Genomic DNA, 26,914 nt, shown 5'->3' on the forward strand with positions numbered 1-26,914 from the left:
GTGCCGCCAGTCGCAGCTTCACGACGCCAAGTGCCGCCAGTCGCAGCTTCACGACGCCAAGTGCCGCCAGTCGCAGCTTCACGACGCCAAGTGCCGCCAGTCGCAGCCCCACGCCGCCAAGTGCCGCCCGTGGCTGCCCCACGCCGCCAAGTGCCGCCCGTGGCTGCCCCACGCCGCCAAGTGCCGCCCGTGGCTGCCCCACGCCGCCAAGTGCCACCCGTGGCTTCCCCACGCCGCCAAGTGCCGCCCGTGGCTGCCCCACGCCAAGACCAAAGCCAAGACCAAGACCCGCCAAGTGACCAAGACCAAGAACCGCCAAGTGACCAAGAACCGCCAAGTGACCAAGACCAAGAACCGCCAAGTGACCAAGACCCGCCAAGTGACCAAGACCAAGAACCGCCAAGTGACCAAGACCAAGAACCGCCAAGTGACCAAGACCAAGAACCGCCAAGTGACCAAGACCCGCCAAGTGACCAAGACCAAGACCCGCCAAGTGACCAAGACCAAGACCCGCCAAGTGACCAAGACCAAGACCCGCCAAGTGACCAAGACCAAGTCCAAGCACCGCCACGCCAAGACCAACACTGCCAAGACCAAGACCGCCAAGGCCAAGACCACCCATGCCAAGACAAAGACCCGCCACGCCAAGCTTCGCCGCCTGACGCGCCACGCCAAGCTTCGCCGCCTGCCATGATGACGACACGCCTGCCTCCTCGTCTGCCACAAAGGTGGCCACTGCCTGGTCGTCCGCCACGCCAAGTGCGCCCACCTCCTCATCGGCCATGGATATGGCCATTCCCGGGTCGCCCACCTCGTCAGGTACAGCGGCGGTCTACGCGTCGCCGCCACCTGATCCTGCCTCGGTGGATTCGGGGCCACTTGGCCTGGCGACCCACCGCCATGTTCCCCTCCCGCCCTCCCATGACTCTTGATCCTGTTTTGTGTTTTGTTTTTTGGACATCTGGGATCTGTCCGTAAGGGGGGGGCTCTGTCATGTCTGTGTTGATCTTGTTTTTGTTTTGCTTGGTTTTTGGACACTTTTTAGTTCCTGGTTTCACTTCCTGGTTTTGTTTTGTTTCCATGGTTACTCATTAGTTTCACCTGTTCCACGTTTGGAGTCACACACACCTGTCTCACGTTTTCACATTGTCATGTCACGCACCTGTTCACAGTTAGTCACGCACCTGTTTTCACTTATCATGTCACTATATAGGCTTTTCTGTTTCTGTTGTTCGTCCTGGCGACATCACACATTCATGCCATGTTCACAGTTCCTTGTCACGTAAGTTTTTGTTTAATGTTCATAGTTCTCCGCCATTGTGCGCGCCTTTTGTTTCGTCATAGTCAAGTTTTTTCCTCTGCGGTGAGCGCTTTTTGTTTGTACCCTTTTGTTTGTACTTTGTAGTTTATAGTAATAATTAAACTATGTCTTTACCTGCACGCCACGTCCGTTCCAATTCTTGCATCTTGGGAAAACAAAACCCTCACAGTCCCCGTTATGACAAAAAGCTTGAGCAAGCATCACCATACATAGCTCTAAATTCATCATACTTCATAATTTTACCATTCTCATTGATAATATCATTGACAAAAATGATTCCTCTTTCAAACATATTTTTCCAAAAGAAAGGCTTTCCATCTATTACAATATTAGAGTTCATCCATATTAACTGCTGCAAAATATCGTCTCTTTTTTCTGGCACATAAAATTGAAAACACCACTATGAGTGGATTGTTTCCTTTATGAACCCCGCCATGTTTCCCAGCAGACTCTCTGGGAGGGGATCACTTGTAAAAAAGGATACAATTTATTTTGATACAGTACATGTTTTTTGTCCAACAGGACATTTGTGTACCACTCAATGTTTAAATACATCTTTGGAACAATTGATGCTTTTAAAGACAGACACATAGCTTCAAGGTTGAGAAGTTTCAGGCCCCCATATTCATACTCTTTGTACAAAACCTTTCTTTTAATCTTTTCTGGTTTGCCGTTCCAGACAAAATCGAAGACCCTCCGCTCATAAATCTTAAAAAAGTTTTGTGATGGAGCTGGTAATGACAAAAACAAATAAATAAATTGAGTAATAATTAACGAGTTGGCAATAGACATTTTACCATACAAGGTTAGGGATTTCTCTTTCCATAATTGCATAATTTTGTCCAGCTTTCTTAGTCGATTATCATAATTTACTGAGCCTAGATCTTCCAGATTTTCTGGGACAACAACACCAAGTATGTTAACTGGTCCATCTGTCCACAAAACAGGCACTTTGCATTCCATTCGAAAGGACGTTCCCTTTAGATTTCTGATCCTTAACATTTTACATTTATCATAATTAAGCTTAAGGCCAGATTGCTGTGAAAATATGTCCAAAAGATTAAGAAGGTTCCGCAAACAATGAGGAAAAATCTTATCTTTGTGAATCAGCCTTTTCTGACATGAACTTGATCAAGAACAAACACAGAACACGCCTCACTGATGCACATCTGCAAGACTCACTCAGAGTTGCAGTGTCAAGTTACACACCAGAGTACAACACACTAGTTAACAGCATGCAATGCCAGGCTTCCCACTAACTGACAAAGAAACAGATAACAGATTTGGTGTCCAGTTCAAAGTGTGACATGATTTAAAAATTTGAGAGTTTACTTTTGTATTTTACATGAGTTATTATTTGTACAAACATGGTGCAAAGTAATTCATGATTTGTTAAAAAATGTTGGTGGCTAGCTAGTTAAAATGGGATATTGTGATTTCACAAGACTGTCTTAGAAGTGATCATTTGAAAATATTAAATTTGATAAATGAGCACTTGGAGAAAATATAAAAATAAAGTGTTGCATATTGATATTTATCTGTTTCTATATATTTATTGTGAGAAATCATTAAGATGATCAGTGTTTCCACAAAGATAAATATCATTAATTATTAATAATAACAGAGTTAAAGGTAAATTGAGCAAATTGGCTACTTCTGGCAATTTATTTAAGTGTGTATCTAACTGGTAGCCCTTCGCATTAGTCAGTACCCAAGAAGTAGCCCTTGGTTTCAAAAAGGTTGGTGACCCCTGCCCCACAGTGTCGTTTTTGGGATTGATTGTTGAGAGGGGGCCAACACCGTCCTCCAGGAAGCTGCTGCAGAGGTTTCTGGGGTTTGCTAATTTTTACCGGCGTTTTATTAGAAACTTCAACAAAGTAGCTCAACCGTTAAATAAATTAAGTCTTTGGAGGCTGACCAGGCTTGTCGACGCCTTAAGTGCCTTTTTACCTCCGCTCCTGTGTCAGTACACGCTAATCCTGATCTCCCCTTTTTTGTCGAGGTGGACGCATCGGACACCGGGGTAGGGGCTGTTTTGTCCCAGCATTCCAGTTCCGATCAGAAATTGCACCCCTGCGCCTTCTTCTCCAAACGCCTTCCCCTGCGTAGAGGAACTATGATATCGGGAACCGAGAGCTTCTGGCAGTGATCCTCGCCCTTCAAGAATGGAGGCACTGGCTGGAGGGTGCCAAACACCCCTTCATGATTTACACGGATCATCGGAACCTAGCCTACCTCCGCTCTGCCCAATGTCTCAATCCCCGCCAGGCCCGGTGGTCCCTCTTCCTCACAAGGTTCGACTTCTGTATAACTTTTCGCCCGGGCTCACTCAATGGAAGGCCTGATGCCTTGTCTAGGATGTTCTCTCCTCCTACAGAAGACACTCCCCCAGAGACTATCCTTCCTCAGCCCCGGATCCTTGGCGCAGTACAGTGGGAGGTGGAGAGACGTGTGTCAAAGGCTATCAAGGACTCCCCATCCCCTGCTGGATGTCCTCCTGGCCGCCTTTTTGTGCCAAGAACTCTACGTCCAGAGGTCTTGTCGTGGGGTCACACCTCCAAAATTGTCTGCCATCCAGGTGCCAGACGCACAGAGTTCCTGCTCACACAGCGGTTCTGGTGGCCTACCATTCACACCGACACTAAGAGGTTTGTGGCTGCATGCCCTGTCTGCGCCAGGAGCAAGGCTTCCCATCAAGCTCCTGCGGGGTTGCTGCAGCCCCTTTCCCATCCCCTCTCGTCCATGGTTGCACATTGCTCTGGACTTTATCACAGGTCTACCCATCTCCAGGGGGGTTTCTGTCATCCTCACAATAGTAGACAGATTCTCTAAATTCACGCACTTTGTCCCCCTTCGCAGACTTGCCTCCTCCCTGGAGACTCCCAAGCTTCTGGTCACCCATGTGGTTCGACTTCACGGGATCCCCATGGATGTGGTGTCAGACAGAGGTCTTCAATTGTCATCCGCCACATGGAGATCCTTCTGCAAGGGACCACTGTCAGCATGTCATCAGGGTACCACCCACAATCTAATGGACAGTCGGAAAGAGCCAACCAGGACTTAGGGGCGACCCTGAGATGTGTTTGTCACCAGCATCCATCACTGTGGTCCACCTATCTCCCATGGGTGGAGTATGCCCGTAACACCCTCATCTGTTCATCTACTGGCCTGTCTCCTTTTCATGTGGTGCATGGTTTCCAACCTCCCATCTTCTCCTCTCATGAAGTCGAGTCCACCGTCCCCTCCGTGACTGCCTTCCTGCGCCGTGTGCACCATGTGTGGCGTGATAACCGTGCCGCCTTGTCTCGCACTGCCAGTCGGAACCAGATCACGGCAAATCGCCATCGCAGAACAGCTCCCGACTACAAACCCGGCCAGAGGGTTTGGCTATCATCTAAAGACATTACATTGCCAGGAGAGTCTAAGAAACTGGCACCTAGGTTCATCGGACCATACGAGGTCAAGCAGATGATCACTCCCGTCACAGCTCGACTCAAGATACCCAAGTCTTTCAAGTCTTATCCGGTCTACCGTGTCTCCCGCCTGAAGCCCGTTGAGTCGAGCGACCTTAGCCCTCCACCAGTGTCTCCCTCAGTTCCTCAGCAGGTGGAGGGTCATCCAGCCTTTACTGTCAACACCATTCTGGATGCCAGGAAGCGGGGCAGGGGGGTGCAATTTCTGATCGACTGGAAGGGTTACCCGCCAGAGGATCGTTTTTGGATTTCACGTTCCCTTATTATTGATAAATCACTAATATCTGATTATTATCATAGATTTCCCGGAAAACCAGGCGGTCGGCCAGGTGGCGTCCGTTGATTAGGGGGGGGGGGGGGGGGGGGGGGGTACTGTCACCGCCTGCTGCCATCTTGTGGTTTGTGTGTTCGGTTTGCCTTCGTTGGTGCAGCAGACCTGGCACTTATTGTTTGTCTTCTTCCTAGAGTTCCTGTGTTTCCCTGTGGGCGGAGTTGTGAGACGTGCACAGCTGTGTCCAATCTTCCCGACACTATTTAAGCAGCACCTCGACAGCTGGATGGCACTCTGCAATTCCACTCCTCGACTCTCCTTGTATGAAGACCCCTATGCTCCGTGTATTTATGCTTCTTACCTTCTTGGCTATTTCCAGTGCCATCCAGCTTGCACCGTCGCTTTTTGTTATCTCCTATTTTTGGATCATTGTTGTGAGTGCTTTTTCGTTAAGAAGAACTGTTTTACTCACAATCTATCTGCATCCTTGGGTTCCTCTGTTCTACATTTAATTGAACTGTGACAAGGAGCAAGGCATTTACTGTAAATTGGTTGAAATGACACATCATTTTCAGCATCTGATTCATTATAAGCAAACTCATACTGTGGATAAGACCAGCTAAAATGGAATATTGGAAAGGATATTGTGATTCTATTGGGAGCTAAATTAATATTACACAGGTATGGAGTGTGGTTAAAAAGATGGGTGGGGATAGGAGAAATCGGGTCCTTCCTGTTCTCAGTGATGGAGGAGTGACTGCAGTTAATGAATTGTTGGCAGAAACTTTTGTTAAGGTTCACAGTTCTGATCATCTGAATGAGCAAGAAAAACAAGGCCTACGGAAAATTAAATTAGAAAATGTATTAAATCTGATTTTGATGGACCCGAGAATATATTCACTGAACAAGACAAAAAAAACTGCCCCGAGAATTGATGAAGTAACGTATAGCATGATGAAACATCTGAGCAATGGGTGCCTCAAAAAGCTTTTGTATCTAATTAATAAGGTATGGGATGTAGGATCTTTGCCCAGAAGCTGAAAAGAAGCACTGATAGTTCCTATATATAATTTGGGAAAACAATTAAAAAGGAAGGCATTTATTTTCTGGTCAGGATGTGTTTTGCTAGTGGTTAGAGTGTCCGCCCTGAGATCGGTAGGTTGGAGTTCAAATCCCAGCCGAGTCATACCAAAGACTATAAAAATGGGACCCATAACCTCCCTGCTTGGCACTCAGCAACAAAGGGTTGGAGTTGGGGGTTAAATCACCAAAATGATTCCCGGGCTCGGCGCCGCTGCTGCCCACTGCTCCCCAAGGGGGTGGGACAAATGCAGAGGACAAATTTCACCACATCTAGTGTGTGTGTGACAATCATTGGTACTTTAATCTTAATCTTTAATGTTGCACGATTGCACCAAGTAAAATTCCTAGTTTGTGAACCCGTTCTCAACAATGGCAATACAAACTATTCTGATTCTGATTCTGATTCTGATTCTGATTCTACAAGTTTTAGAAGCTGAGTGATAAGCTGATCCAGCAAGTCACATTATTGCTATCTTCCTGTTTAATCATAATCCTCAAACAGCTAAAAAAAAAGAAAAAAAGAAAGGAAAACGGGAGCGCAAATAGGCGTCTTGTTGTGTCTTTCTCTCCATCTCCAGGACTAAATTGAATGTCAAGGTTGGCCAACATAAACACAAAACACAAAATATCATTATTTCGAACATTGTCGTTTCCTGCTTGTGCACCGTGTGAGCCTGATATTTATTAATATATTTCCGCGGCCTGGTGGTAAACTTCTCTGCTAGCTTCGTTAAGTCCAACGTCCGGTAAGTCAGTGGGGTGAATGTTCATGCAGTCACCACCGTCTAAAATCTGAGCTGCACTAATAGAGACGTCAGTGTTCAAATACAAAGATCACACAAGGCGTGCACAATTAACAAGTGAGGTATTGTGAGTGCAAATTAAACCCTCTACACACGCAAACATTACTAGGGGAGATTTAGAACTCTTGTCGTTCCTGACAAACAAACAAGATTTGATTACGTGGACTCTGTTTAGATAACCTCAGGGGACCAGCTCAGAGGTCAGGAAAGTCGATGTACTAAAAGCATGGCACTATTGTATGTACTCCATCTGCAAAATGATCACCATAAAAAACAACTTGATAGAGTAATGCTTCTCCTATAAAACATATATTTCACCTGTGACTCTATTCTTTCACTACTTAAATGTGGTTATTTCTGATAAGATTTGCACAATTCCTCCCACACAATTTGTTGGACAGAGTAATATAGTTGATTTTAGAACATTCATTTATAGAATTACATTGCATGTGTACAGCTACACAATTCACCATGACCAAAAAGAAGAAGCAAAGTTAATTCCATCCTACATCTTCTCCTTGTCCCAGCAGTTTCTGATGGCTGTGTGTTCACTTCTTGTGTTGAACATGCACCAGCTGTGAATACTAAAAGAAAAGCATTAAGATCCATAATGGTTAATATAGTTTTTAAAAACAGCTTTTACAATGATATAAGTACAACATGTGTGATAAATATATTATATGTATATAATATAAATTATTTTATTATTTTTGTTATAAGTATGCTTTTTCTAAAACGATATTGCTATAGTCATGGAAATGTATTTTTGTAAATATTGTCATATGGGCACAAAATTACTTTGCTGTTTCTTAGGGCTTTCAGTTACTATATTTTATTTTCCGGCAGGGCTGGAGCCTATCCCAGCTGCAGTCGAGCGGAAGGCGGGGCACACCCAGGACAAGTCCTTCACAAAAGAGAAAAGTAACAACAACAAAAAGGGTTGTGCTTTTTCATCTTGTGATGTGCTCGTGAGTTGACTGCTGACGTCACGTCACAACACGTGACAAGGCGGCGTCAAGAACCAGGAAGCAGCAGCCTGGCTAGTCATCACTGCTGTGAAGGTAAAAGTCGAAACTTTTAACACTTTTGTACCCCTTTAGGTTACTTTTGACACGTTCTATAGTTTGTGTATGTTGAGTGCAGTTAGTCAGTAAGTGTTAGTGATTGTGAACCTTTAAAAAAACAAGAGTTGAACGATTCTAAGTGATTGCGCATCAGCTTCTTGTCCAGATGAAATAAAGGCGGCATACATCTTCACGTAAAACACGTCAACACACAAGTAGGTCATATTGTCATACTGTCACAAACCACATATTCTATCTTGTTTGGGAAGACCTTATGGAGAAGTGAAAGCATCAAGCGGAATCCTCCCGTTTATTATGGAGACGTTTTTACATGCCGGAAGTGTCTACGAATCACGTGATTTGTTTAGCTTAGTAACCTTTAGCCTCTGACATCCCGCTATCTGCTCTTTTATTTTGTGTGTGCATGGTAAGATCTTGCTATATTTGTAACTTGAAACCTAATGTATACATTTAAAGAGGCAGGTTGCAACTTGCTCAAAGTTACATTTTTTAAACAAAAAATATAACAAGAACATGGGCAGCACGGTGGTTAAGGGGTTAGTACATGTGCCTCACAATACGAAGGTCCTGGGTTCGATCCTGGGCTCGGGATCTTTCTGTGTGGAGTTTGTATGTTCTCGCTGTGACTGCGTGGGTACTCTGGCTTCTTCCCACCTTCAAAGACATGGACCTGGGGATAGGTTGATTGGCAAGACTAAATTGGCCCTAGTGTGTGAATGTTGTCTGTCTATCTGTGTTGGCCCTGTGATGAGGTAGCGACTTGTCCAGGGTGTACCCCGCCTTTCTCCCGAATGCATCTGAGATAGGCTCCAGCACCCCCTGCGACCCTGAAAGGGACAAGCGGTAGGAAATAGATGGTTGGATAACAAGAACACCACCTGGCTAGTTTATAGATAGATAGATAGATAGATAGTACTTTATTGATTCCTTCAGGAGAGTTCCCTCAGGAAAATTAAAATTCCAGCAGCAGTGTACAGAATTGAGATGTTACCATTAGTGGTTTAAAAGAACGTATATATTTTTTAAGTGTATTTTTCACATTGACTAATCATCCATCCATCCATTTTCTACCGAATTCGATTGGCGTACAGTCTTGTCACTCACCGCTGTCTCGTCCACACATACACACATGGAGCACTTGCACATACACAAAAGCAGTCCAAGAGAAGCAAATAACAATTTGCAGTAATGTTTTTAGGATACAATATACATTCAATGATAGCTAACAAATGTAGCTTAACTTTGTTAAATCACCGTCATTAGCTGACAACAACACAAAGCTAATGTGCGCGCATGCATGTGTGTTATGTGCAGGCATAGTTATGTCATTCCATCCTAAAAGCCGTAATAGGGTGAGATAGGGTGCAAACAGCTGCTTTAAGTCAAAACTGTGTCTTGTTTTCTTGTTTCTTCCAGTTGTCCATCATGTCCTACCAGGCTGGGTATCCTGAGGAGCCCAATGCTTTGGTCCAAAACATCAGCTCCAACATCCAGAGGCTCACTTTGCTCAGTAATACACACACACACACACACACACACACACACACACACACACACACACACACACACACACACACACACACACACACACACACACACACACACACACACACACACACACACACACACACACTTATTCATATAAGATAGTACAGGCTGTACCTGGTTTACGAATGTGTTCCACGAGGACAGTTTTAGTGTAAGTCGGAACTTACAGGGACACTTAAGTCACTCATGTTGTACACAGAACTCATTAAGGACATAGGGCTGGACAATTAATGACATTTTAATCACGATTTTGATTTTGACATCACACGATCATAAAAATATTCTAATTGAAAAAATAGGATTAATGAAAAAAGACCACGTCTACTCGAAGTTTGGGATGCCATTATGGTTGCTACTTTGTATTTGACACAGCTCTAGTATGCTTAATGAATAACCACTAAACGCAACAAAATAAGTAAGGTCATATGATTTCCTCGTTAACATAACTGCAGACGGAATCACAGAATTGGCCAATTAAAGAAAATCCGCTGTTAAATGCAGAATACGACGGAAATTTAACAGAAATGTGAGGGAAATGCTGATTGTGAGGAGAATGAACATTTGTTTGGGAAAATAATTGGGTCATTATGGTCACCATGGGGCTGCTCATTATTCCCCGAAACAGTCAATCGCGCCGTTCTCAACTAACCAATGTCGAGGCGTCCACTTGCAAGAACACCCATAACACATCTCATCTTCTGGTGTTGTAAATTACATTATCGGTGTAAGATCAACGTACTAACAAGGCAGCAGTCGCAACTTGAGAGTTTCTCTCTCTTTCTCTCTCTCTCTTTTTTTTTTAAACAGCCTCAAGTCGTCTCCTTACTTGTCAAGCTCAGAACAGCAGCACAATTCCCCCCTTCACAGTAACAGCACTGTGTTCAACATCCGGTCTGACCGCGCTAAGAAATTAAAGGTTTTTAAAAAAGTACCTTATACAAGCATCATTTACTTAAAACACTTATTGATACATTTATATAATGTTTATGCTTTGACATAAAATGCTAGTGAAACTTTTCCAAAGATGTATTGCACCAACCCACACAGCAAAAACACTCCGCGGCGGATCCCCCGCGCAGGTATCGCGCTTTCCGGAACGGAACCGCGAAACGGAACCGCGAAACGGACCAGCATCGGCGTCCATTTGCACTCAGGAACGTATCCGCCACGGCGGCAGGTAGCGGATCCGCCGTGGCGGCGCGCTGAATGCGCTCCGCACCCATGATCAAAGCCTTATTTCCGCGGCGGGTGCGCCGTGACGGCGCGCTGCATTCACTCCGCACCCAACATCAAAGCCTAACCTCCCGCCGCGGCCCAGCAACGGACTCATAAAAACCCTGGCTCATCTGGCCGTTTTGGACCCCTTTATCTTATTTTCAAAATCCCTTCTGTTCTTGCTGTAGGATAAAATAGGCAACTAAAAAATTCACTAAGCCCTACTACAGCAATATAGGCTTACATATGCATTGCCTTGTATTTTTAAACTAACAATATTGTCAATAGGCAGAAACAGAAAATGGTCAATTCACTCTATAAAGTAAATATATATAATATATATTTAAAAAGTAAATATACATATTTAATCTATTAGGCTACAACTTCAAGGAAACGCTGCTCCATGCACAGCTAACATATCAGAAAATGAATAACTGGTGAATGACAAGAAGTCCAATAAAAGGTTGTTTATTTATACATATACATCTCTATTCCTCCTGAGGAGGTGGAAGCGGGACTCGTCTCCTCGTTGCCCGATCCCCCACCATGTTGAACCACCTGATGGCGTGTTTGGTGACCTCAGCGTCCGTGGCTGACCTTGTCAACACATTTTTACTCACAGCACCTGTAATCAAACAAGATTACAAGACAGATACGTTTATGTTTATGGTATGTAGCATCCAAAGCCAAGTATGCTTACACAATACAAAATATGTGATAGGTATTAAGGAGATTACATTTGAAAAAAAAAACGTGACTTAAAGTTACTGGAGGTGGTTAAAATAAGGTGCGTAAACTATGAATTTGTGATCAGGGTATAGGTGTGCAAGACATCCAAAATGTTTAAACAATATCGTTATTTGGTTCCTTGATCAGAGTACTTGTTTGGCTCTGTTGGATGACGGCGGCGGGGGGTTGGGGGTGGGGAGCATAAATAAATATCCATAACCCAACTTTGGGAGGTTGACATTGTTTTCTTATTATATTTGTACTATCATTCTATGTTTGTATTCGTGTAGGCCAGGGGTGTCCAAAGTGCGGCCCGGGGGCCATTTGCGGGCTGCAGGTCATTTTTTAACGGCCCCAGGGCACATTTTTAAAAAATATGATCGAAATAAATAAAAAACATTAAAAGTGGTATTTAAAGAGCAAACAGGTGAAATGTAACAAGAAAATGTAGCAATGTTTACTCTAATCACACAAAGCTGCCATGTAGGCTGTTTCTTTCTTTAAAAAATAATAATGAATCAAAATCAATGTCATTATGAAATATTGACCTATTCAAGGCTTAAGAAGTTTACCTTCGCAATCAGCTGGTCTTGGTTGTGCTTAATAGTTTCCAGCAGGCTAAGGATGTGGATTACCTCAGGCGCTGTTGACAAACAGCAGTATAAAATTAACATGTTTCAGTGTTTATCCTCATTACTCATAATCCTGACATTAGCTATTGACCTTAGTTAATGACAAAAGTTATTGACAAAGTTTGAAGAAAATATGTGATTGCTTGTGAATTTGAATTTTTTCCAAAATTTGTGGCACAGAATGACCATCCGGTATTTGTCAGTTATTGCTCACCAGAGCAGGAAATGTTGTCGGCCATTCTTCCCCCTCGCCATGTTGGCCTGTAGGCCAGGCTGGATCCAGGCTCCTCTGTCTGCCACATGTTGAGGGCTGCTGGTGAGGGGGGTGGAGGGAGTCGAGGAGGGACTGCCGTTCCTAGTGAGGTGGGCATTGTGAGAGAGCCATCAGTTAACCATGACTGGTAATACCCAAGGGGCCTATCTATACACTAATATTTCAGAGATCAGTCCCTACCTTGTGTAACTCTCTGCATGTTTAATGCAGGTGCTGGTGAAGGCATATGATTGCGTCATTCCCCATGGTGAGGTGCTAAGGGAGATAAATTGGTATTAAATGGTTGTGATCTGTTAACCATGGTTACTGGATGCTGAGATATTATTTCAGAGATCAATCTTTACCTAGAAAGTTATCTCCAGTTGAGGAGTCGAGTTAACAAGTACTCATGACTCTTGCTGGCACTCGGCGAGATGGTGGAGCTGGGAGAAGGGATACAAGGAGAGGGGAATATCTTTAGCACTAAGAATGTTAACCATATCTTTTGGTGGTTTTGTTGTTTTCGATGTTAAGAGATTATTCCTTACTCTGCCTGTGCAATTGGCTTGCCAACCCCAGAGATGTGAGGTCACTATTTCCCGGGTCTTCTTCGCTATCATCTGAGTCCCCGAGACGATGGCTGTTGGGTAACCATATCATTAGGATTATTGCAATACCAAAATTGCCAAATATACATATAGTACAAGCATCTCTGGTCTATTTTTGAATGCTACCGGAAATAACCTTCCTATTACTGTAGAAGCATGACAAAAACAAGACGGAACACACTTACACTGGCTTCCTGTTCCTTTTTTCTGGCAGCTCCTCGTTCTCTGCCTCAGATTGCAGGTCTGAGGTGTCGCAGCCCTTTCCATATTGTTGCATTATTTTTAATGCGTCTTTGTAGTTGTCTAAAATTGAATATGTTAAAATGAACATGAGTTTCAAATTAGCTGTAGAGCTGAACAGAATATTATTATTATTGATGATGATAAATCAGGTCTCTCTCTTACAAGACACCTGGTCAGAACATAGACACAATAGGTTATTCCAAGCATAAAGAGAAGCAACTATGACGTTATTTTTAAACAAGAAGATTATGAATTTGCATACCACAAGTTCGGACAACAGAAACGTCAAATCTTGGCCAGTTTGGCTCATGCTGCTCCTCATTTAAAGCTGCCCTTTCAATTCTGTCGGTGTTTTTATAGCTGGGCCAGAAAACCATCCTGTCATCATACCATCCACTTGGGACAACCGCAATGTCGCTGTTCATTATAAATTTAATCAGATGAAAAGGCACCCTTAATGTAGAAAGAAAGAAAAGGGGTATTTATTCATCGTCAAAGGAACAACGTGGACAAAAGCATGCACAGGTGTTAGTGTATACAAATAAGCAAGTAAGATGAGCTGAGATTTTACCTGAATGGTGCCCCAAGGTGGTAAGAACTATAAGAAAGGTAAAAGTACAGGTCATAATAGTCAGAACTTCAGCTCAATCGTAAAGTAGGGTTTGAAATTATGGGTGTAGTGTATACAGAGATCAGTCCCTACCTTGTGTAACTCTCTGCATGTTTAATGCAGGTGCTGGTGAAGGCATATGAATACATCCTTCCCCATGGTGAGGTGCTAAGGGAGATAAATTGGTATTAAATGGTTGTGATCTGTTAACCATGGTTACTGGATGCTGAGATATTATTTTGGAGATCAGTCTTTACCTAGAAAGTTATCTCCAGTTGAGGAGTCGAGTTGACAAGTACTCATGACTCTTGCTGGCACTCGGCGAGACGGTGGAGCTGGGAGAAGGGATACAAGGAGAGGGGAATATCTTTTGCACTAAGAATGTTAACCATATCTTTAATATTAATGTGGTGGTTTCGTCTACATGGCTAAATATATCCTGTGGTGTACCTCAGGGATCAATATAGGATCTAAATTATTCAATGTCTAGATAAATGACATTTGTAAAGTTACAAAAGATTTAAAGTTAGTAATATTTGCGGATTATACAACAGCGTTTTGTTCAGGAGAGAACACACAGAAGATAATACAAATAATAACAGAAGAAATTAACAAATTAAAAAGATGGTTTGACAAAAACAGATTATCTTTGAATTTCAGTAAAACTAAAATAATGCTATTTGGTAACAGTAGAAGAGAAAGTCAAACACAAATACAAATAGACGGAATAGAAATTGAAAGAGTAAATGAAACCAAATGTCTAGGTATAATGATTGATGATAAATTGAACTGGAAATCTCAAGTAAAAAATATACAACATAAAGTAGCAAGAAACACGTCAATAATGAATAAAGCAAAACATGTTCTAGACAAAAAATCACTTCATATTCTCTACTGTTCACTAGTGTTACATATCTGAGTTATTGTGTAGAAATATGGGGAAATAATTACAAAAGTACACTTCATTCATTAACGGTGTTACAAAAAAGATCAGTTAGAATAATATATAATGTTGGATATAGAGAACACACAAATCCTTTATTTATTGAATCAAAGATACTGAAATTCCACGACATAGTGAATTTACAAACAGCTAAAATTATAAACAAAGCAAACTATAACCTGCTACCCAAGAATATACAACAATTCTTCTCAAAAAAAGAGGAGAATAATCATCTTAGAGAGAAATGTAATTTAAAACATTTGTACGCACGTACAACACTTAAGACCTTCAGTATATCAGTATGTGGAATTAAATTATGGAATGCATTAAGCAAAGCAATCAAACAATGTACTAATATGATCAATTATTTATGCTTACATGTGAAAATAATAATAATAATAGTAAATAAAATAATAATAATAAAAAAAGGTAAATAAAGCATAAAATAGTCTCTAATAAATAAATTAAATAAAAAACAGCATATAAAATATATACATCAGCAAATAACAAAAATATAGATCAAGAAAAAGGATCCTTAATATGTGCAGCAATTTTTCCCACTCACATCACCTCATTTTATATTTTTTTCTACAATTAACTATGCCAAAAAACACATAGACATACCTTTTTTTGTAATGGAAACAAAAACAACATGGCGTCACACACAGCTAGTCCACAGTAAACAGGATCTCGAGCTCCACTAAAGAACAAAGAAAGAAATAATACACACTCATATTAATAGCAAAGAACGGCTGTTTCCACTCTGTTAACGTTACGTTGTTATAACGAAGTAATAGCGACCTGGGCCTAAACAACACTGACAATAAAGTAATACGCTTTCGTTTCAACCAGTTGGAAATATGTGGAATGTCGTAGCATGTAACCTACACACATTCACAGCGTCTAACAAAAAAATGGCCTAAGTTAACTGTATTGAACGTTACTCACCGGCTTCACAAAACACAGATAAAAGACAATTTTACAATAGCACGGCGAAAAAATGACCGTCGTTGTGTGGGTTTTTTGACGAAAAACACTCTTTTCCACTTTTCTTCCCTCGGGCCTCACCTCCCGCGTGCAGCCATTTCGAATTTTCTGAATACGTGACGTCAGACGCACGTCCCCATGCAAAGCATTCTGGGAGGCGGCGCTGGAAATAAAAGCCTTTTTTTACAGAATATAAAGTTTTACTGCTAGTCCTAATATCAAACAACGTCATTACAATCATACATAAATGATGATGGAAACACAAAGGCCGATCTTTACTGCGAATGTAGCACTAAATCAATAAATCTATACTTACGTTCGTGTTCCAGCAAAGAAAGTCCAGAGATCTTGGCTCATGCGCGTACACGCTAGTAGGCGCGTCCACGTCTGCGGGTGCAGACATTGGTCGTCTCAGCGCGCGTAGGCGGAGCCTATAACTCTAGGCGGCGCGCGCCGGTTTAGTTTGTCGCGTCCGCGTATGCGAATCAGACACGAGTCCGCTCAGGATCAGCTGTCTGACCGTACAATTTTCAGAGGCGGAGCTGTATCCTCTAGGCGGAGCCAAAACGAATGTGACAGTAACGCGGGTTGGGCGACTTGAAGGCGGATCCGTATAGCAGTCTTCTGCTGTGTGGGAATAGATGTGAGGATTTTAGCATTGAACTCACAAACATTTTATTACCTTTTATTTATGACACAAAAAGCACACACTCTATACTGATAAAAAAAAGTGTAAAAGGTAAAAAACGGAGTACATTTTTCCCCCAGAAAATATTACATTTATTGTTTTCTCATAGCTATTGTTATTTTAATTTATTGTTATATTATTACTCGTTAAGCTCAGAACAGCAGCACAATTCCCCCTTTCACAATAACAGTGCTGTGTTCAACATCCGGTCTAACTGCGCTAACAAATTAAAGATTTCAAAAAAGATGAATAGATGGATGAATGAAAAATGTACCTTAAACAAGCATAATGTACTTTAAACACTTATTGATACATTTACATGATTTTTATGCTTTGACATAAAATACTAGTGAACATTTTCCAAAGATGTATTGCAGCAATAGATTTTTGCATTTAATTAACAAACATTTTATTAACTTTTATTTATTAAATAAGTGTAAAAGGTAAACGGATTTAAAAAAATGTTCTTGGAAAAATACAATTTATTGTTTTCTCATAGCTATTGTTATGTTAATGTATTGTTATATTATTAGAACAGCAGCACAATTCTCGTCTTCACAAAATACCACGGTCCAACGTCTCATTGACTGCCTGCACAACATCAAAGCCTGGCTTTCAGTTAACTTCCTGAGCCTAAATAAAAGCAAAACAGAAGTTATGTCCAAGTCGCTCTCCCTCCCTCAGCGTGGACCTCGGCACTCTGTCCCCGTATCTTAGTGACTGTGTCACAAACCTGGGGGTAAAGTTTGACTCAGATTTTAAGTTTGAAAAACAAATCAGCAGCGTCGTACAAAAAAGTTTTTATTAACTACGCCAAATAGCGAAAGTGAAAGCGTTTCTGTCAGGACATGATCTTGAGAAATTAATCCACGCCTTTATCTCAACTCGTCTTGACTACTGCAATGCCCTGTACGTAGGCATTAGCCAGGCCTCCCTCCCCCGCCCTTTGGCTACCCTTTTGGTAAATTTTAAATGTGCTTTATAAATAAAGTTGATTTGATTTGATTTGATTCACAATAACAGCGCTGTGCGCTTCAGCTGCTCTGACTGCGCTAATAAATTAAATGTTTAAAAAAAAAAATTCCTTACAAAAGCATAATGTACTTAAACATTTACATAATTATTATGCGTTGTCTTAAAATACTAGTGAAAATTGTCCAGAGGTGTTTGGCACTCCATAAATGTGAGGTTTTTTGCATTTAATTAACAAACATTTTATTTATGACACAAAAAGCACACACTCTATGGTGGTAAATTAAATGTAAATGGTAAAAAACAAAATTCCAAATTTTTTTCTGGGGAAAAACAATTAGGTTTTTTTCTCATAGCTATTGTTATTTTAATGTATTGTTGTTATAATTGTACTTATTGTTGTTTATTCATTACGTTTGTTCTTATAATCATATTTAAAGTTCAGTGTTGGTGGTACAATAAATAGTCATGTTTTCAATTTAATGAAAAATCGTGTTATTAATCGCGTCTTCAATATCAAGCAAAATAATTGTGATTAGTATTTTTGACATAATCGTCCAGCCCAAGAAGGACATAGGTTAAATAAAACGCCAGTAAAGAACTTTCACATGATGGGTGCTGCGGTCGAATGGCTTGTACTTGGCATAAGGCCATTGTTGATTGTTTTTTCTCCTTTTTGTGAGCTGTGTGCCGTGTGTGGTTTCACTTGCACCGTGGTGGTTTTCCTTTTCTTGGGTGCACCTCTATTGGGGGAGTCTGAGGCTACGATAACACTGCAGAGTGTGATGGATGATGTTTGATAAGAAATTATCAAGTTCGAGCCCATTATCGAATCCTCTTATCGAACCGATTCCTTATCGATTCCAGATAGGTTATTGTATATGGAAAAAAACACAATGTTTGGTTTAACAAAAGCTCACTTTTATTCTATAAGAAAAAAATAAAATAAAAAAATAAATATTGACTGTTACCCCCCTAAAAAAAAAAATATTTACAGTTGTTACCCAAAGTATATTAAGTGGGATTTTTCAGAAAAACAAATATATACAGTAACACAAACACAACCTGTCTCTGTGATCACTGTAGGTGTATAAATAATAATATAGTGTTAAATAAAATCAGTCCCTTGGCCACAAAACTGAAAATAATACAGCTCTCCAAAAAGTGCACTTCTGCTGCTATTTGAAAAAAGTAACTACACACACTATGACACTAAGAACACCACATTCATCAATCAACAATTCTTCTTCCCTTACATGAGAGCTAAGCCTGGCAATAATTGCATATTGCCTGTTCTGCCCTCACTATTCGTGTTGAGCTTATACAGCTTGGCAGACAGCTAACAAACAATCCAAGATGTCTAATAAAGTTCCAAAGCAGATTAATCCATATAGGCTCTTTATTGTTGTTGATCTTGCTTTGTCTTTTCCTATCTTTACATTTGTCTTGCACTGGACTGTTATTTTTTATTTTTTTAAACTGAAATACACACAATGACAAATGTATAAGCTATGTTATTCAATTAACATACTGAAATGTAATACACAATATGTAAATATTAGCTTCACACAAATAAACAGTACTATCATCTAACAAATACTTCTGAGTGTTGAAACTATTTCGATGGTGGAAATATACGACTGGCAGCCATTTTAAGTCCTCAAAACATCCATTGAAACGGTGCACAAAAATCGTTTTTCAATAGACATCTTACTATCAAATTGAAACACTTTCCACCTTAATACTGAGTTATATAAACAAGTTAAACAGTTTACTTACAGACTTATCTTTTCCAAGGCTTGTAGGAGCTAACACAACTTGTCTACTTCTCAATTGTCTCAACCCGGAAGTGCGCCCAAACTAATGACGTGTATTATTTTCATATCGCCATAAGGTGTCAGTAAGAGTCTACAATCAAATGGGCATAACATTGCGTCCCACGGGCATTTCCTGTACGTGGGATGGGATTCGTTCTCAGGGATTCGAATAAAGAACCAACTCTTTTTCTTTACTATAATGGTCTCGATAACGGGTACCGGGTCTCAAAAAGAGATTTGAGTCCGAGGACTCGGTTCTTTTCTTATCGAACAACCGGGAAAACCGGTTTCGAGCATCATCCCTAGTGATGCTCAATTCAGATTTGTTGTTAAATCCAAACTTTTTATGTAGTTGTTCACATTACCAAAAGGTAAGCGACTTCTATGTATGTCTAATGTAGACCGAACGTGTGCGTCCTTGATGCACCTGCATGTGCACAAAACATGACGTTGCATGCGGAGCCGTGTGTAAACATGATCCCAATTTGTGTCAGTCCTGGCACATTTATGGCAATTTCGACTAGTTTGTTCAATTGGAGTCAACATTTATAATTTCTCGTCGGGGATTAGGAAGAGGGCAATCATTTTAGTTAGTTTATAAGGTGATTGTGACGTCTGTATCGAGGAGCGTGTCTGTGAGGAGGCAGAGTGTGGACACTGATAAAAAGTCCTCTCAATTTTTTAATCCCTTCCAAAACCTCATCTATTTGCCACTGACTGTTTTTGGAATTTCATCCATTTTCTTTCGTGTCTGTCTGTTTTGGCAAAGAATTGTGACGTTTGCAGGGTTTCCTCTAGATCAGGGGTGGCCAACCAGTCAGAGACTAAGAGGCACTTTTTTTTTTACTGTGTTACTGCAAACAGCCACATCCTACACATGGGCACACATTAACATCACCCCATCCCTTACACACACATACACACACACACACACACATACTGGTGTATGGCTTTTTAGCCTGTGCAATGTTCCAAGCCAGTTGATATGATGCAAGCGTTACGGTCTCTGAGTGCTTCGTAAATTTTTGGAAAAACTGTTTCTGCTTTTCTGCCTGACTTTTCAAAGTGGCCAACTTGTGCTTGTGAAGTTCTGTCCCTTTTGGAAATTCCTGGTCGATGTTAGCACGGAGTGAGCTGAAGTGACGCTGAAGATTTGAAGCTTTGAAATGCGCTAATGACGCCTGACATATAAGGCAGAATGGCTTGCCATTACGTTCAACAAAAAAAATATAAACTCTACCACTCGGTTAAAAATGTCCTGTGTTCTTCTTCATATTTTCGTTTTGCTGTGCTTTTTTCCTGCCATTTTGAGAGCGAACTTGTCACAAATTGTTTACTACTGTGATCTCACGCACATGCATGTTTGACGTCACTCAAACCGGCTTCGGCTTCTTCTTCTTATGTGCAACTCAAACCGGCTTAAGCCAGGCGAAAAAAGTAATCCGAGTATTGTAATCCAAGTATTTCCTTTTTTTTTCTCGTAATGATCTTTCTTTCACTCAGGACGGCTTTTTAACAATTCTACGCCGCATCGTTAGTGTCACAGCCGATAGAAGAGACCGCGTTTTGAAAGCCACAGTGTTTTACAAGCTAGATTTTGAGAAAACGCCCTCTTTGCTACGCGGAAGTCAATGAAGCGGCCGTGCGTCTTGGTCGCGCTGCGTTTTGGGAAATGTAGTGTTTTTCGTCCCAGCGAACGCCAGGTACAGTAGATATACTACAGTACAGTAACGCGGCAAGTGGGCCACCGACATCAAAGAGTTTGTCCCACCTACACCTCGTGGGCAGTAATAGAGTTAAGAGTCGCAAGAAACCGGCTGAAGAGCCGCATGAGGCTCGCGTGCCGCGGGTTGGCCAGGCCTGCCCTAGATTGCCAAGATAAGTGTAGCCACGGGTGGGATTTTTTGGAGAAAAATGGAAATACGTCTCTTGTAAATCATGCAAATCCGCTTTCTGGGGGAGAGGAGGTTATGCTTTCTCAGGAGCATGAGTCAGGTGCACGGGCCAAATGTATTAGTCAGTTAGGAACACGGATGATTCAGGTAGGCATAGGCAATATTGGAGACAGAAGCATTTGAAATCTTTAACTGACATGCTTTCATTTTGAACGTGCAACACATCGTCGTGTCACTGGCCCCAGACCTTTACTCACGGCTGTGACTGAGAGCGTTATGGACAGGTGGACACATGCAGCAGGCAATGTGTAAAACGGCGTGTAGATAATGCTGCCTTTATTATGACTTGTTAATAACTTCTTGCCATATGTTTATTGAGAGAGTCACTCGTCCATTATTCGATTGTTTACTTTGTTATTGTTCCCAAATAATGCCTTTTACAATGTCTAAAATGTTATGTCATCGTATTTTTAGCGCAATACCTTCACATTTTTCAATGTAGGCTGTAAAGTAAAAAGCATGCTGAGTTGTCAGTGAGGCACTAAGCTTGTGTATTTGTCGTGAGAGGTATCGTTTGTAACTTGTTCATTTTTTTTGGCCAAACTGTTGCACTGATCATGACATGGTTTTGTTGGAGAAAAACAAAGCTTGTTTATTAGAGTTTATCTTCATTGACCAAACTGCTTTGTGTTTTAAATGGACAGTACAGAGTGAACAATCAGTTTTTCACCTTAATGTTTTTTTTAATGTGATCAAGTTTTTGCTTAAAAAACATTTCCTTTCACATAGCATTTTGTGAATGTTTTGTGCTGTAGTTAGTTTATGACCTATTTCTGCTCAAACTATTTACGAATGTGGCCGGCTTCCAACACAGTATGTGTCCCAAACTCATTCTTACGCCCGTGCAGGTTGGCACAGCCAATATTGTTCTTTTTTTTCCCTATGCCGTTAAAATACAATTCTTCTTCTTCATGAAATTACATTTGTCTTGTATTATTACTTTTATTACTTTACAGATTTTTTCTCGCAGTTCCAACTTTAGTGTTGAAATTTACCAAATGAAAATGTTTACATTAAATTCAAGAGATATTGTGCACATCTGGAAATAAGTTGATAATGAAACCATCTAACGTAGATCTTCTCTTTGTCCTGTACAGCCTCCGAGCTGCAGAGGGCGCTGTCGCTGCTGGGAACGGAGAATGACGGGGGCCAGTTGCATCAGACGCTGTGAGTTAGGCGTGTTTTGCTTTGTCAATTTTAACGGCTGTAAACTTGAATTTCTTCCAGTAAGAAAGTGATCAACCACTCTGCTGAATGTGTATTTGATTGCTAGGCAACAGAACCAGCAACAAGGTAACCAGCTGGCCAAGGACACCGACCGACTCATCAAGGCCTTCAGCGCGCTTCCTGTGGGCGTTGACCAGGTGCTGAGTGTTGTTTTTTAAGTTTTCTTTGACCTTTCTTACTCCCTGCCTGACGCACTTCACTTGTCTTTTAGCGGCAGAGAAAAATCCAAAAAGAACGTCTTTTGAACGACTTCTCTGCGGCGCTGAACAACTTCCAGAGGACTCAACGGGATGCGGCTGACAAAGAGCGAGAGTTTGTGGCTCGCGTCAGAGCCAGCTCCAGGGTGTCGGTGCGTAGCCTGGGCCATAGTGTTTAAGTTCCTACACAATCTGAAACAAAATAATAGAAATATAATTAATATGATTGGCAATACTAAATTTGCCCTCGTGTGTGAATGTGAGTGTGAATGTTGTCTGTGTTGGCCCTGCGATGAGCTGGCGACTTGTCCAGGGTGTACCCCGCCTTCCACCCTTGTGCAGCTGGGATAGGCTCCAGCACCCCCCACGACCCCGTAAGGGACAAGCGGTAGAAAATGGATGGATGGATGGATATGGATGTTCCAAGGTCAATCTATGGCCATTTCAAACCCTTCATTGCATGTAAAGGCAATGTTTTCACATTACTGTCGTAAAAGATTAAGTATGCAAGACAGTTCCACATTAGCAGTGTGCTTTTATTTTAGTTTTCACTTTTAAAGTTGCATCATGAAGCCTGGTATCAAGACTTGCTGGTTTCCATGGTGATGATGGCTGAAAGGAAGCACTGGCATCTGTTCAAACTGTGATATTATTCAAATTATTTCCCACAGGGAGGCCAGCCTGAAGCCCATTATGGAAATGTGACCCCCTTCTCAAGGTAACTCTTTTTTTTTGTAATTACCTCCACCAAAGAAGTTTTTTAAAGTTTTCGTCCCAATTTGTGAGCAGGGGGTAGGTGACATTATCACCCGATTTTCATAATTGACCCTGACGTCTAGGCATGTAATCTTTACGGACGCTGTAGGCATAATTGTAAACATTTGCATTTAAAAATAAGGTAACATTTTCAAAAAATTGGGAACTTTGACATAAACACGTTGAATTATTTTAGTTTAGTATCTGAAATACACAAGTACAAGATCTTGTTATTTTGTCATTTAATGAAAACATCAGTGTCTGCATCGTATATGCATAGAAACGGAATAAAATAAACAACTGAAGCAAATATACTTGTGTATAATATGTGTCAATTAAACTGTAGTCTAATTCAACATGTACAGGTTAGCCATAATAGCTCATTTGTTTAGCAGTCAAATACTATCTACTAACTACTGTCATTCCGACTATATTCATATTAAAATAGGGGTGTCCCCATCCAAAATTGAAATTGTATAGTGATCTGTTATCAGCAAAAAAAACAACTATGGAATTATATGGGTTTGTATGTACAGTGCATCCGGAAGGTATTCACAGTCTTCACTAATTCCACATTTTGTTATGTTACAGCCTTATTCCAAAATTAAATAAATCCATTTTTGTCCTCACAATTCTACACACAATGCCCCATAATGACAATGTGAAGTTTTATTTATTTATTTAACAAATGTATTAAAAGTAAAACAATAAAATCACATGTATGTAAGTACTTTGTTGATGCACTTCTGGCAGCAATTACAGCCTGATGTTTTTTTTTAATACGATGCCACAAGCTTGGCGCACCTATCTTTGGGCAGTTTCGTCCATTCCTCTTTGCCTATTCCTCTTTGCAGCACCTCTCAAGCACCAACAGGTTGGATGGGAAGCGTTGTTTTTTTATCTACGATGTCTCTGTACGTTGCTGCATTCATCTTAGTCTATTCCGGGAGGTGACCAAGAACCCGACAGTCACTCTGTCAGAGCATGCCGCATTCTTTGGAGAGAGGAGAACCTTCCAGAAGGACAACCATCTCTGCAGCAATCCACCAATCAGGCCTGTATGGTAGAGTGGCTAGACGGAAGCCATTTCTTAGTATAAAGTTTGCCAAAATGCACATGAAAGACTCTCAGACCATGAGAAACAAAATCCGCTTATCTGATGAGACAAAGAATGAACTCATGTGTGTGAATGCCAGGCGGCATGTTTGGGGGAAACCAGGCACCGCTCATCACAAAGCCAATGCCATTCCTACAGTGAAGCATGGTGGTGGCAGCATAATGCTGTGGGGATGTTTTTCAGCGACAGATACTTGGGAGTCTAGTCAGGGTAGAGGGAAAGTTGAATGCAGCAATGTACAGAGACATCTCAGATGAAAACCAAGGCTTCCCATACAACCTGAGAGGTGCTGCAAAGAGGAATGGGCGAAGTTGTCCAAAGATAGGTGTGCCAAGCTTGTGGCATGGTATTAAAAAAAAACTTGCGGCTGTAATTGCTGCCAAAGGTGCATCAACAAAGTATTTAGCAAATGATGTGAGTACCTATGTACATGTGATTTTTTCTTTTTTTTAATTAATTTCCAAATTTAAAACTTTTTTTTTTTTTAATTGTAAAATTTTGAAAACAAAATTAATTTATTCTATATTATTTCTATTTATTTGGAGTAAGGCTGTAACATAACAAAATTAGGAAAAAAATTAAGTGCTGTGAATACTTTCCGGCTACACTGTATGATATAATCTTCGATACCGTGTGTTTACTTGTGTAAAGCTTGACAGCCAGTCCTCAAATAAGTAAGCTTTGTCTTTTCTTGTATTTTAGTCAAGTCATTTACAAAAGGTAAACATGGTAGGCAATAGGCTACTAGGAGCAAGGAGCTACACAACAGCTAAGCAAACAATAGCACACAAGCTAGACCGTCTAAAACAGTACATTTGTCAATATAAAGTGTTATTAAATAATTATGGCTGCCTGTTACTTACACATACAAAGTATCCAAGGCAGAAGCGTGGTAGAAAGTATCCAGTAACAAACGTGTCCGCATCATTCAACTTACTGTGTCAAGCTTGACTTCATGGTTTATTATGACAACTATGTGTCACCCAAAAAACAATAACTATGATGGTTCAACTTTTAAACACAGCATAAGTTTATTACAGGCAGTTAACAATAATAGTTTGTTTTTCATACCTAAATTTGTTCTCTGTTTGACTAATATAACATGATCAAATATTTTGTTCCACACTACAAAATAAGAAAAGTATGTATGATTCATGCTGATTCTGTATGGAATCAATAATGTCGGCCATTGCTCAAGGCTCCATCATGGGTTTCGTATCGGTAGTGAAAAAGTTGTAACAGGAAACCCCTAAAAACAATATCAATAAACCACGGGACACACTTAGAAGAATCTATTAATGCTTCAAATACAGTATATCTCTTAAACGTTAGAAATCAAACATTAGCAATGACTTCTATACTGATACAAAGCGGCTGACAGTAACAATCGAAACTGGAAGTGGACGTGACACTTGTCAAAGTAGAAGGTTTCAAAATAAGTGTCTCCGCATAAACAATTCTTACCAACAAATTTGTTGTGGGCTGCTCTAAATAAATGAATGTATGGGAAACACTGCTAATAAAAAACAGAGTTAAAATTGTAATTTTTCCTAATTTCTCTGTGTAATGCGTGAACCTCAGTTACATGCAGGTGTGCATTTATTAACGTGGTAATTTGTTGATGCAGCGATGTCATGGTTCAGGATCAGGCCGAGGCGGTCACTGAGGACGACCTCAGGCTGATCCAGGAGAGAGAGTCCGCCATTAGGCAGCTGGAGGTATCCCACGATTTGATACTGTCTTTTATTCTTCTTATTTTATTCTTAACTGCGGGACATTTGTGTGTGAACGGGTTACATTTTTGTGTTTGCTAACTCAGTCGGACATCACAGACATCAATGACATCTTCAAGGACCTGGGGATGATGGTCCACGAACAGGGCGACATGATCGGTAAACTCCTGTGCACACGGTGCTTCTTTAAGTGGGTCATATTTATTTTACAGTGTGCGAGTAAACTGAACACTTTGTTCAACACTGTAAAAGAGTTATGCAACAAAATGTCTGTCTTATCATGATAGTGGGTTGTAGCAAGAGGGTCAATAATTTATCAGTACTGAGTATCAGGATCATGACCCCAAGAGAGACAAGCGGTAGAAAATGGATGGATGGATGGATATCAGTTATGGAGTTTTTTCTCTTTATTATTGTGAATCATATGAACTATGGTTAGTTTTGTGTTTTTAAAATAATATATAACACAACTGCATAATACAAACCAAGTATCCATGGTTTGAGGACGGAACACTGTCCATGCATTTCTTTATTATTTGTAATATTATAAATACAATAAATGGAGTAATAATCACAAATATATAAAGTAATATTTGAAAACTTTTTGTAGTATTACAAAAAAATGTTTGTTCTGCAAAATGTTCCACC

The 26,914-nt window shown here is 40.8% G+C and overlaps 1 protein-coding gene across 3 annotated transcripts in view; it reads left to right on the plus strand.

The window, feature by feature from the left end:
* The first annotated feature begins 7,877 nt into the window (after positions 1-7,877).
* LOC133648743 (syntaxin-7-like) overlaps positions 7,878-26,914 on the plus strand; it is a 20,532-nt gene continuing 1,495 nt past the window's right edge. Inside the window, exons 1-8 of one of the 3 annotated variants that reach the window (XM_062045127.1) lie at positions 7,878-8,012; positions 9,453-9,546; positions 22,334-22,403; positions 22,510-22,600; positions 22,675-22,812; positions 23,332-23,378; positions 26,161-26,251; positions 26,353-26,456. In XM_062045127.1, the coding sequence (XP_061901111.1) occupies positions 9,462-9,546; positions 22,334-22,403; positions 22,510-22,600; positions 22,675-22,812; positions 23,332-23,378; positions 26,161-26,251; positions 26,353-26,456 (626 nt within the window). In that variant the 5' untranslated portion in view covers positions 7,878-8,012; positions 9,453-9,461. Of the gene's footprint in view, positions 8,013-8,081; positions 8,231-9,452; positions 9,547-22,333; positions 22,404-22,509; positions 22,601-22,674; positions 22,813-23,331; positions 23,379-26,160; positions 26,252-26,352; positions 26,457-26,914 lie in introns of those variants that run through there. The other 2 variants (XM_062045129.1, XM_062045128.1) reach the window with 2 other exon arrangements.

The sequence above is a fragment of the Entelurus aequoreus genome, linkage group LG04 (genome assembly GCF_033978785.1).
Source record: "Entelurus aequoreus isolate RoL-2023_Sb linkage group LG04, RoL_Eaeq_v1.1, whole genome shotgun sequence".
Taxonomy (NCBI): Eukaryota; Metazoa; Chordata; class Actinopteri; order Syngnathiformes; family Syngnathidae; genus Entelurus; species Entelurus aequoreus.